Source organism: Barbus barbus, assembly GCF_936440315.1.
Source record: "Barbus barbus genome assembly, chromosome: 26".
Taxonomy (NCBI): domain Eukaryota; kingdom Metazoa; phylum Chordata; class Actinopteri; order Cypriniformes; family Cyprinidae; genus Barbus; species Barbus barbus.
The window spans coordinates 27,841,369-27,854,408 of record NC_136754.1 but is presented as its reverse complement, the minus strand read 5'-3'; the positions used below and the strand labels follow the sequence as shown (position 1 = coordinate 27,854,408).

Below are 13,040 nucleotides of genomic sequence, written 5' to 3'. Positions count from 1 at the left end.
ATTCATTTTGAATGGCGAGTATCCACCTTATTTTTCCCGTTAGAGTGGGCACGGCCATTTATAAAATTAATGTGTCTAGCTTCCGGTCTCATCCAAATCCAGCTGTTTTTAGCTGTACAAAACCGCTCGTTTTGCTGCTTGATATTGCAAACTGGTGAGTTTTACCATATTATTTGAATGTATTATCTTAATTATGAACACACTGTTTTATAGTGCAAGCAGTTTTACCGCTTACTGCACCTTGTTATTCTTCTCGTTATTTCTCTACGGCGGTTTATGGGGAAGTTGTGGCCTAATGGGTGTCGGACTCGTAATCCAAAGGTTGTGGGTTCGAGTCTCGGGCCGGCAGGGATTGTAGGTGGGGGGAGTGAATGTCCAACGCTCTCTCCACCCTCAATACCACGACTGAGGTGCCCTTGAGCAAGGCACCGAACTCACAACTGCTCCCTGTGCGCCGCAGCATAAATGGCTGCCCACTGGTCTGGGTGTGTGTTCATGGTGTGTGTGTGCACTTTGTATGGGTAAATGCAGAGCACGAATTCCGAGTATGGGTCAGCATACTTGGCTGTATGTCACGTCACTTTATGAACCGGAAGTCTCACACATTCACAGATAACGTCTTATACAATACATCAGTATTGTCCGAATGTCATGTGCAGTGGAAAGGTGGATTGAGGTGGAGAGGTCAGCACATGTAAATCACTGGGTAAGTGAAAGAAAACAGAAATAATGACTTTATTCAACAATTCGTCTACTCTGAACGTAAACAGCGTATGCTGTTCTGTGTCAGCCGCACCTCACAGATAAGTTGTTTTCGTTCAAATCAAAGTGTAAATAAACGTAAATAAAAATGGATGGGATTGAGCACCAACACACTTGTGGCCAATCACAAGTATGGGCAGAGCTATCAAGACAGGGGTGTGTTTTTTTATTTTTTTATTATGGCGTGTTTGTTTTGGTGATTTTGTTTTGGTGGTTGTTTCTCAGAAATTGCTTACTGTACCTTTAAATAGTACCATTACGCATAGGCCTATAGTGCAATTTTCAATGTTTAAATATTTTAAAATGTTACATAATTATATAACTTTTAATATTGTTTTTTTTGTGTCAGTCCGATGTATTTCAAGTGTTACAACACTGCAATTCTAAAGTGATTTATGACACTCAAAAATAAACATTTGATGAGAATGTACTTGCCCCCAGGCCATCATGGAGATGTGTTTTGTCTCTTCATCTGAATTGGTTGGAGAAATTTAGCATTATATCACTTCACTAATGGATCATCTGCAGTGAATGGGTGCTGTCAGAGTTCAAATAACTTATAAAAACGTCATAATAATACACAAGTAATCGACTCCACATGACGTCAGTCCATCAATTAACTTTTCTTGTGAAGCGAAAAGGTGATTTTGATGTGAGGGCAACATTGGGGGGATGGACTTTTTCCTCTGAGGAAGCGTTAGTATGGATTAAATGCTGTTATTTTGACCAGAAACAATTATTAAAAGTGACAACGTTTTTTTTAACTTAATTTTTACTCAAGCATGCAGTTTTGCACTTTATAAGATGTTTATTTATGGAATGGAGTCTTGTGGATTGTTTGTAGATTATTGTGATTTTTTTATCAGCTGTTTGAACTCTCATTCTTGGTATCATTATCTTAATTACATAGTATAATTATTAATAAATGTGTGTGCAACGGGTGCCATATGATACATATAATGGCATTTCATTCATGTTGCACTGCTTTCTCAGTTAAGCCACACTGTGAACTGTTGGTGTTTGGCCACAGGGAGGCAGTCTTACTATGTGGTGGTTTAACTCGACACAAATCGTACTAGTATACATCATGCTGTTCACACCCTTCAGTTTATCAAAGAAGGATTTCATGTGTGTTTTGCGCACTGCTGCACATTTCCATGTACATGGGTGTATCCAGCCTTTTTGTGATGGCCTAGAAAAAAAAAACTGGCTATACTGTATTTCTTAATTCAAATAGGTGCTTAGTACAACTAAATATAAATATTGAGAACTTTTTAAGATAAATATTTTTAAGATAAATATTAAATTAAGATTTAAGATACATAAGAACAACTTTTGAATGTGCTTTTCCCACATGAGAGATTGGCTTTATATAAACCCTAGAAATGGGCTTTAAAAAACTATTGGATGATTACTACTAGGATGATTATCTCTCTTGATATATTTTTTCATTAAGATGTTTTTAACTTTTCAACAATTGCTTCTGGCTAAAATAAGAGTCCTCTATCCATATCATTGCTTTCTCCAGTGAAAATGACATCACGTCTGAATCAGAAGAGAAATATGCACAGATCAAGCATAATTGTAAAAAATAAATAAATAAACAGTTCTAAACAAGTATGTTGTTGGATTTTGATGTGAGAGGATTATGGCCTCATTTTTGGCCAGAAGTGGCACTTTAAAGTTAAACATCTTAATGATGGATCTGTATCCACCCTCTCATCACTGATAGTATGCCCACATTAGCCCGGTTCTGTCAACACTGCACTGGCTCCCTATTAAACATCGTATACATTTTAAGATCTTGCTAATTACCTATAAGGCCCTGAATGGTTTGGCACCTCAGTATTTGAGTGAGCTCTTATCACATTATAGTCCTTCACGTGATCTCAAAACTCTGGCCATTTGATAATATCTAGAATATCAAAAATCAACTGCAGGCGGGAGATCGTTTTCCTATTTAGCACCCAAACTCTGAATCTACCTAACACCGTTCTGGAAGCAGACACACTGTCAGTTTAAATCTAGATTAAAGACCCATCTCTTTAACCTGTTTTACACATAATACACTATAGCATTTCTATAATTCAAATCCATTAAAAGGATTGTTAGGCTGCATTAATTAGGTCAACCGGGAACACTTCCCAAAACACCCGATGTACTTGTCACATCGTTAGAAGAATGGCATCTACGCTAATATTAGTCTGTTTCTTTCTTATTCCGAGGTCACCGTAGCCACCCAGAACCAGTCTGTATCCAGATCAGATGGTCTCTGCAGCCACCCGGATCCAGTCTGTATCATTGCTATGCTGATGACACACAGCTCTATCTCTCATTTCAACCAGATGATCCAACAGTTGCTGCACGGATCTCAGGCTGCCTAGCGGGCATCTCGGCATGGATGAAAGAACATCACCTGCAGCTCAACCTGGCAAAGACTCAACTTCTTGTTTTCCCTGCCACTCCAACTCTACAGCATGATTTCACCATCCAGCTAGGTTCTTCTACAATTGCCCCATCAAGTTCAGTAAGAAATCTTGTTGTAATCTTCAATGACCAGCTGACTTTCAAAGACTGCACATCATGCACAATTAAACCTCTACAAATGATTCAGAATGCAGCGGCACGACTGGTCTTCAACGAGAGCAAAAGAGCCCATGTTACACCTCTCTTTATCTCCTTGAACTGGCTACCAGTTGCAGCTAGCATCGAGTTCAAGACATTGATGCTTGCATATAAATCAACCACAGGCTCAGCACCCGCCTACTTCCACTCAGTATTACGAATCTACGTTCCCTCCAGACATCTGAGATCTGCTAGTGAGCGACGCCTCGTGGTACCATCACAGAGAGAAACAAAATCACTTTCCAGAATGTTTTCGTTCACCGTTCCTGGCTGGTGAAATGAATTTCCAACCCCAATCTGGAATGCTGATTCGCTGATAATTTTTTACTTCATCCTAAAAAAAAAAAAAAAAAAACCTGTCTTTCTATTTATTTATTCCTTACCTTTCTAGTTTGTACTTGTTTGGAAAAATGCCTGAAACTTAGTATTACGGGCACTTTCTGTGCCTGTTTGCCTCTTTAAGATAAATCACTGTATGTATTCCCCAATTGTAAATCACTTTGGATTAAAGCATCTGCAAAATGACTAAATGTAAATGTATTTTACAAATGTGCATTGCTTTTCTGTTAAAATATGTTAATTGATGGACTGGAGTGATGTGGATTATTTGTGGATGACGACACCCATTCTCTGCAGAGGATCCATAGATAAACAAGTAATGCAATGCTAAATTTCTCCAAATCTGTTTTTCTTTGGTAGACATAAAGCAAACCCTAGAGAAGTATTCCATTGGAGAGTACTTAACTTCATCATATTAGTGCATGATGAGGATTATGAGGCCAGTATAATCAGAACACAGTATGTTTATTGCAGGAAATATTGTATGTACATGCTATCACAAAGAATCACACAATATCTATTTACAGTAGAAATGTTCCTGTGTGGATTGCTATTAAGCATAACAACTGCATAATACTGAAGTTAGGAATGTAACTTTGCATTGAGATATTCAATAGACTCACAACACTCCTGCTGATTTGGAATTTCATGTGCAGTTAAAAGACAGACCTACTCATTGTCATGCAAGAGCCAATGTGACTTTGTATACATTGATGCAACAATCATCAATAGGGTGACATCACTGATTATGCTTTAAGACAGTAGTTGATACTAATACAAATCACAACAGAACAGTAGGGGTTCGGTAAAACGAGAAAAAACAATACTTTACCAGCAACAATGCAACAGATAAGTGTGCCCATGCAATGATCAAACAAATGCTTTGAACTCTAATTCTCTCTCAATATTCAACATAGATTAAAAATGTAGCTTGATTTACTCGCATTCATGCAGTTTACTGATACAAATGTTTTACAGAGAATGATGAAACAACCGATTTACATTGCAACCTGCTGGTGTACAGTTTACCATTCATTGGGTATCTTTGATTAAATAAATTAATGTTTAAAACATTGTAGACCGTGTCTAAAATAGTACCCGTGAATATGAAAAATGTCCCTAAATATATTTGGTAAATTGAAGGTTTTTGAGGAACATGGGATATATTTTAAAAGACTGATCTTAATTATCCATCGCTTGCACTTCAAGTGAGCACGAGTTGAATGTTGTTGTTCATAAAAGTTTTAAAAGAATGATTTTTGCAATTTACAAATAATTTAAAAATGTAGACAAGAATAGGGTAAGAGGGCCTCCTATTAAATGCTATGATAAGACAACATTTATAGCATAAGGCCAATGAAATATGATTTCTTACAAGCTCAACTTTCCCGTAAGTAATTTTCCCCACCACCATTTTTTGAAGAAAAAAATAAGTGCTATGCTATGTTTTAGTATATGCTATTATTTAGCCAAATCATTGATATAGTTACATCTATCAAGTCACCAACATTTATGATATACAGCAGATACTGCGGATAGTTGTCATGGAAACATTACAACAGCTATATATAAATGTTACACAAAAGATTGTTGTCTGTTAGTTTTAAAAAAATGCCAGTTTTATATACCTATAGTTCAAATCGACTTACACATACCAGACTTTTTTCCTGGGCAACTATGTCAATTTATAGATATGATATGTATAAATTGACCTTCAATTGACCTGGGGTTATAAAGTTGTTTATGGTTTATCTTGCATGCTTTTATTTGTATCTTAAGAGTTTTTTTTAATCTATTTGTTTCTGATTTTGATATTGTTTAATATTGTTTATACGTTGTACAGCACTGGTACAACACTTGTTGTTTTTAAATGTGCTTTATAAATAAACACAGACTTGAACTTGACTTTCAAAATTATTAATAATAAGCCTGTCCAGAGAATTACTCACTAGAGTCAGGGTTAGGATTGTGTGGTTTATTCCATCAAAAATAGCCATATATTACAGTTTAAAATTGTATAAAAACTGTGCAGTTTCCAAGATACAGGATGTGTCTCATCTTACCCCACTCTCTCTAACTGTGCCTTGTGAAGGTTTTCAAACCCCCAAAACATTGATTTGAAAAACTGCAGTATTCATTTTCAGAAAGGTTTGTGAGAAAAAAATTATTAAAAGAGTTAGTTCACCCAAAAATGAAAGTCAGTCCATGTTTTACTCACCCTTAAGGCATCCTAGGTGTATATGACTTTCTTTTTTAAGACGAATCCAGTCGGAGTTATATTAAACATTTTCGGGTGTTTTAGTTCAACAGTCCAAAAGTAGTCAAATAAAGCACGTGCATCTGTAATAAAATGTGCCAGGGGTGAATAAAGGCATCCTGTAGCAAATCGATGTGTTTTTGTAAGAACAATATCGATATTTTTTATATAACTCCGTTTGGATTCGTCTGAAAGAAAATCATATACACCTAGATGTCTTGAGGGTGAGTAAAACATGGGCTAATTTTCATTTTTGGGTGAACTAACCCTTTAATTCTTAATTAATTAAAATTAATTAAAACTAATTCTTCAAAGAGATTGTTGGTATTATTTAGGGGTTGCATTTTCTGGACACTTCTTGACAACTGAAACAGAAGTGCCACTGGGACATCCACTGTGTTATGTTTTTGCCCTTCAGAATTTTTTTTTAAGGAAATGATCAAATATATCGAAAGAAATGTCACATAAAAAATATTTAAAATAAATACATAAAATATCAAACTTGAAACTAAAAATGAGAGGGGTTTGAGTAATTTTTCAAGGCACTATATTTTTTTATTTCAGTTGGAAGCCATATCCATTTTAGTTTAACTAGAAGCCGGTTTTGTGGATGAAACGTTTACATTTTAAATGAACAAGAACTGAAAACTTTTGAGAAATTGTTTTACTTGGTATATATGAAAACTTAAAGCAAATAAGTGTGAAAATAAGGCTAAAGGCCCATTCACACCAAGGATGACAACTATGAATATAAAGGTTTAATAATTGTTCTAAATATATGAAAATAGCAAAGTCCACACCACAGCAACATCGCTTTTAGAATTATGTTTTTTCAGATTATGAATGATAAAAAACATTGACAGCCAAAAAGAATCCACCCAACTTCAAGGAGCATTTAAAGTGGCAGATGATATAGCAGCAACGCACATTACTGTCTGTTGTTGGTGTAGAAGCCAGTTATCATTACAGTTAGCTTTCTTGGTGTGAACGGGCCTTAACTTTCATCTTAGAAACCCTACTGGAGTGGTCTAATTTTGTGATTGCTCTGTCATGCACTTTTCCCTGACAAATTCTCATCGAAGTCCCATGGACAAACTTCAGCCATGTTGAGGTAAGTGGAGGGTGTTTGAGTTGTGTGGTTCTCAGTCGTTGCAGGCTGTTTATCATTTGAGGTAACACTTGGCAATACCTCTGTCTCCCAGGGGCAAACGTTAGCATGCTTACTGATGGCGGAGTCTCTGGTAGAGCTTCTTCTCCTTCCAGATGCCACCATGGCAACTTGGTCTCCCTCTGATGATTGGCTTGTGCGACGTTTCTCTGAGGGTTTGCTTGAGGAGCTTCTCCGCTCCTTACTCTTGGACGTTCGTTTGTCATCTTCTTTATCCTTAGCTTTGTCTTTGGAGGAGCAGGATCCTTTTCTTTTCGAGCAAGAATCTCTTCTCTTGGAATGATGCGTGGGGCTGCAAGTCTTGTCCTGGTTGGGGGACAGGGGGGGATCGTAATCCCAAGGGCAGATATCCACCATGAGAGCTGGAGGCTGCAAAAGGCTTCCTGTGGACTTGGAGATGTCTGAGAGGATAATCTTGGGCTTTCCATCCGTGGGAGTGACACTTTTCTTACGGCTTGTTCTCTCGGGTGACAGTCCTACAGGCTCCATTTGTTGCACCGGTAAATCCTCGAAGTTCCATGGACTTCTGTCTTTGTGGGCATTGAGGTTGAGAGGTGATTTGGGTTTCCTCCCTTCATCCCTGTCCCCAGTCTTATCTCTGGAGCGGCGCCGGTTTGATGGAGATTGGCCCAACCCTTTTTGTTTGTGTTGAGACTTGTGTCCACTTTTTACACTGCTCCCATGGATCGTATTAGTTTCGGTGGGAGCAATGGAAACATGCTTCTGGGACTTGCCCTCCGTTGGAGTGGGTAACTCTTCCACTTCCCATGGGCACACCTCAGAGAGGTCGTACAAGTCCTTGCTCTTCCCTGGTTCTGAACAAATGGAGGGCTGACTGCCGCTCACCTGCTGCTTCATGATGCCCATCTTATTAGGTGTTTTGGTGTACTCAACCGACTGGCTGATGATCATTTTTGGTAAACACTCAGGGGGTTCGTCGACTTCCGAAAGCGCTGTGCTGTCCCTTGCTTTGAGACCCTTTTTACTGGCATCTTCCACACTGTGGGTTTTCCCCGCAATCCCCAGTGTCCTTTCTCTGGCGCTAGCAATGACAGACAGTGACTTCTGTAACATCGAGGTCCGAAGATGTACAGGCTTTTTTTCCGCTGCTAGGTTATGTGCACTGGCGGACTTGCACACTAAGGGCACTGACTCAGTAGATTCAGCTAACTCGACCTTTGGCACCTCAGGGTTCTTCTTGTTGGACCTTCGGCCCATCAAGGTGTCAAGCAGAGAAGCCTCAGTAGTAGAGTTCTCCATTTTATCTTCACGCACTCCATTGCTTTCCCCAGCTTGGTCATGCGAATGGTCATAGCTGTGAGATCTCTTCAGTGAGAACATCTTGCTCTTTAACGATTCTTCCCTTGACTTCCCGGAGTGAGACGGGTCAAATGGGTTTCTTCTCAGGCTGCCTCTGTTACTCCCATGATCACTTGCGTCTCGATCTTCCCGGCTGTATTGCCGACTCACTGTCTCGGGTATTTCTGTGATACGGCGCATTAGTGTCCGTCCAAGTCCTCTCTTGGAACTGCGTTTTTTCTGTAAGTGAGGGTTATTGGCCAGCATCTTCTTTCTTTTATAGATCTCCAGTTGGCCATAGAGTTTCTTGAGCTCCTCCTGATAAAGGCAAAGAACACATAAAACTGACACACAAAATATAGTTAATGTTTTTATACTCTTATAGAAGAACCAAACTCTCTAAACACAACACCTCTAGTTTAAACTGACCAAAATATGAATTAAGTGAAAAAGAACCCATTTTTCTTTGCATTAACATTTATGTTAAGTGTTTCTGCAAATAAATTGTGAAGAGGGAAGTGAACATAGTAAAGAAGAAAGACGGGATTGCAAAGGACCAAAAACTGTGATTTGAACTCCAATTGCCAGAAGCACAACTGCACTAAATGCCAGGGAACCGGCCAAAAGGCAATTGTTTTTTTTACATTACATACATTTTACATTTCTCCACTGGGACTGGATGCTATGGTACAGACTTGGCCGAAGCTTCGTCTGTACGCCTTTCCCCCGATCGCTCTGCTCCCGGGAGTTCTGGCGAGAGTGTGCGTCGGGACGAGGTTAGTCCACTACTGGTAGCACTGTTCTGGCCGGGCCGAGTATGGTTCCCGGACCTGATTTCTCTCCTCGACGGCTCTCCATGGGAGATTCCTGTCAGGAGAGATCTCCTCTCACAGGCAGGGGGCACTATTGTCCACCCTCGCCTGGAGCTGTGGAAGCTGTAGGTGTGGCCTCTGAGGAGGCACAGCTCATAGCTTCCGGTCTCTCAACCGAGGTTGCTGAGACCATCCTCCAATCCAGAACTCCCTCTACAAGGAAACTTGTCAGTTCATGGTATGGAGACCGCCACCTCGACCCAGTTAACTGCCCGATTGGTACAGTGCTGGAGTTCCTGCAGGCCCGTTTCTCCACAGGGGTAACCCACTCCACCCTGAAGGTTTACGTGGTGGCTTTTTCGGCCTACCGGCACCCTTCTCGTGGCCTCTCAATGGGTAGGCACCCCCTAGTACATGTTTCCTCCAGAGGCTGAGGCCTCCGGCCAGAGAGCTTATGCTATGTGGTGGATCAGGATGCTATTCCATAGCCTCGAGTCCTCTGCTCTCCCCCTTCTTGGGGATCAAGACTCACTTCTCAGAAGTTGGCCTTTGGGACGCAGGCCCGACCACTTTAGCCACTCGTGGCCCTTTTTCTCTCGCCCTCGCTGTGCTCCTGAGGGATACACACAGGGCAGGTACTTGGAAGTCTGGTGGCGTGGGCATCTCGTTCCCCTAGCATTTTCGAAACAGCTCGAGTTCCTGGAAGGGAACGTCTCAGGTTACGTATCCCTGCCGGCGGTTGCTTCATTCCTAGAAGCTGATGCCGGTTCCACCGCACGTGCTTTTATGCTTCCTGGTCGATTACGTCACCCGCCCGTGACGTCTCGTCCTTCCATTGGACAGATTACACATGTATTCAGAGCGCGGTCATGATGAAGACGTTCCCCTAGCATTTTTGACGCAGCATCTCGTTCCCTTCAGGGAACCAGGGTTACATACGTAACCTGAGGCGTTTTCTCAAGTTCAAGGTAAGTTGAAGCAACAAATTGCAAACTGCTATTAAATCCCTGAAATGCACCTAATCTGAAACACGATAAGAGTACTTAAACAAAACACAGAGATATCACTAACAAGACTGTTCACTGAAATTTAAACAGAAATCTAAATGAGATTCTTAATCAACACTAGACAATTTTGAACAATGTGGTTAAACATTGCAAATGATTAACAGATTTTTAGGATATTGTTTGTGTATCTAAAAGTTCAGAAAACCAGTGACAGTGTCTTACCCTAATGTCCTCGGGATCCAGACTGTGCTCACTCCATGCAGAGGTTATGCTGCTGTTCAGGCAGGAGCCTGAGTGACCCATATCCAGCTCATCTTCATAAGCCTCTGTGGCTATATCCTCCCGTGTATGAGTTCCAGTGAACAAGAACTGCAGTGAAGGACAAAACAATCTATGAACCTTTCTCAAAAACACGACTGTGTTAATCTCCATAAGCTGTCTGCAGACATTCTATAGATTAAATGACAAGGATAATAATTACCTTTGGAATGAGAAGCAGTCCCAGAGTAACCGTCACTGTCAGGTGCGTGTGGACGAAAAATAACATTAGCATCCAGTCTGGATGCAGCCCAGTGCCGAGAGAGAACCTGTAGACCAGACCAAAGCTTTTGTTAAAGGTGCCAAAAGCGAATGTTTGCCATTTTGCTAGCTTTTTTGCTGCCACAAATGGCAGATCAAACCTTTCAGGATCAGGAGCAAATTTCACAACATAGAGCTTCAAACAGCATAATAAGGGCAAATGTAATTGAAAGTGTGGTGTGGCATCTAAGGGCTTGCTCTGTTTATTTAAACAGTGTTTAGTCAACAGAGTTAGGTATCCTGATGATTTTGGAGGCAACGAAGGTCACCGCTCCTCTGTTATGCAAAGAGTAATGAAATTTTGGCACATTAATCACACCGCCTTTCACAAGTTGCTTTGGCAAAGCATCAAAACAGAGCATCACCACTTTTCAGACAAACAGAGCTTATCTGCTAGAACCAGCAGGGGTTGCAAACATCGGCAAAGAAATGGAGTGTGGAGAAACAGATTCTGCTAAAACTGCTAGGCACTGTGATACCTCCATCATAAATAACACCAGTGCATTTTTACTCCATAAGTATACTCTAGGGCAGAGGTTCTGACTCAGGACCTAGATTATAAATGCATGAAGTGGCAGCCCAATGCACTACCAAAAGTTGTCCTTAAAACAATAAATAAAATGTCCTTAAATGTATTGACATTAATTGCATAGACCACAAACTATGCAACATTTTTAACAAGCAAAATACTGGGATTTTTGTAAATGCATACACCTGCAGACCAATGCAGATGTTTTGTTCTACAGATTACTGCATAAAACAACAGACACTGAGCAAATAATTTTATTAGGCTTCTGAATATGAGAAATACACAGTCAACAAGTGCCTAAACATATCAATGCATTTTTTAGCATTGGTTTTATGCTGTCGGCAGCCAACAATTCAATGAAAAAATTAGTATGACACAAGCTACAAGTAAAGCTGCAGAATATTAGATACAGAATGCATACAGATTTTTGAGCTTTTGATCTATACATGGGTCATTCTTCAATTGGGGTGGCAAATGAGAGGCAGAATTTGTAAAAATGCTTGTTTGTTTTTTTCTAATAAAATATATTGCTATGCATTTAAAATTAGTTTAATATGCTATATCCATTAAAATGAAAGCTTAAGAACATTTAGATTTTTAAATAATTTCAATCAAATACTGGTGACACAGCCACTTATGTCTATGTCATTTTGAAGTAACACCACTTTATATTGCAAGTTACTATACAGGCTCTGTGGTGTTAGTAGAAAAGACAGTAACACCATAGACAAATCAGCCTAAATCCAGACTTTTCTAAATGGAGACTGCCATCATGATGATTTCAATATCAGGGGACATTTTGGAAATATTAATTAATAAGTATGTATTTATCAAACTTTTGATTAAAATATGTAAAATCTGCAAGTTATCAACATAAATAAAATTGGACATGTTAAATAAAATCTATATTCACATTATAACCACTTTATTTGTGTTAAAAAAATATATTGTTGCAGTTACATTCCATGATACCTCTCTAAGGTATGGTGGGAACATGCATATTTTGCTACAAATGCAATCTTTCAAACTCAATTAAATATGCATTTTAAAACAAAAATGTAACTATTAATAGTGCACAAATTGTGTTTACCCTATAGAATACAAACATGCAAACATTTGATAATTTATTGGTAATTAAAGTTTATTTTCAACTGTTGTAAAGTAGAGGGACGCCACTTGCCAGGCAACTGAAGAATGACCCACATGCATTGCTAGTTGTATCTCCTGATTGTGAACAGATCTAATGCTGCATTCAAGTTCTCCTGAGAAGTTCAAACTTAAGAAACTGTCTTCAAATGACACATCAATTTCCTTCTTTCCATTTCACAAAGCCAGAAAGCATTTTATCAGTAACCTAACAAAATGAAGAGCAAAGAATTCACATTAAGTGTGTAATTAGTGTTTAATCTGTATATTATTTCCATTCTGGTATTTCCACAGAGAATGATGGGAAACGCAGCTGGTCGTACCTCATAAATCAGTTAAATGAGCAGAATCTTCAGCAGCACACAGAAGGCCAAATTGAATAGTGGCATTAACATTCACAATTGCAATTTACCATGAATAATACCCATTTGATTCTGCCATAATTCTTTATTTCACAAAACGTTGAGACTTATACTGCCTTCAAGTGCACCTGGGAAACTCAGAGTACCTCAGAGCA

At 39.3% G+C, this 13,040-nt stretch overlaps 1 protein-coding gene across 1 annotated transcript in view; it reads right to left on the bottom strand.

Annotated features, from left to right (window-relative positions):
- Positions 1 to 7,031: 7,031 nt before the first annotated feature.
- LOC306845748 (metabotropic glycine receptor-like) overlaps positions 7,032 to 13,040 on the bottom strand; it is a gene marked incomplete at both ends in the record, with an annotated part of 45,401 nt that continues 39,392 nt past the window's right edge. The window contains 3 exons of the mRNA XM_079378725.1: positions 7,032 to 8,768; positions 10,492 to 10,638; positions 10,751 to 10,856. Of these exons, the coding sequence (XP_079234851.1) occupies positions 7,032 to 8,768; positions 10,492 to 10,638; positions 10,751 to 10,856 (1,990 nt within the window). The remainder of the gene's footprint in view (positions 8,769 to 10,491; positions 10,639 to 10,750; positions 10,857 to 13,040) is intronic.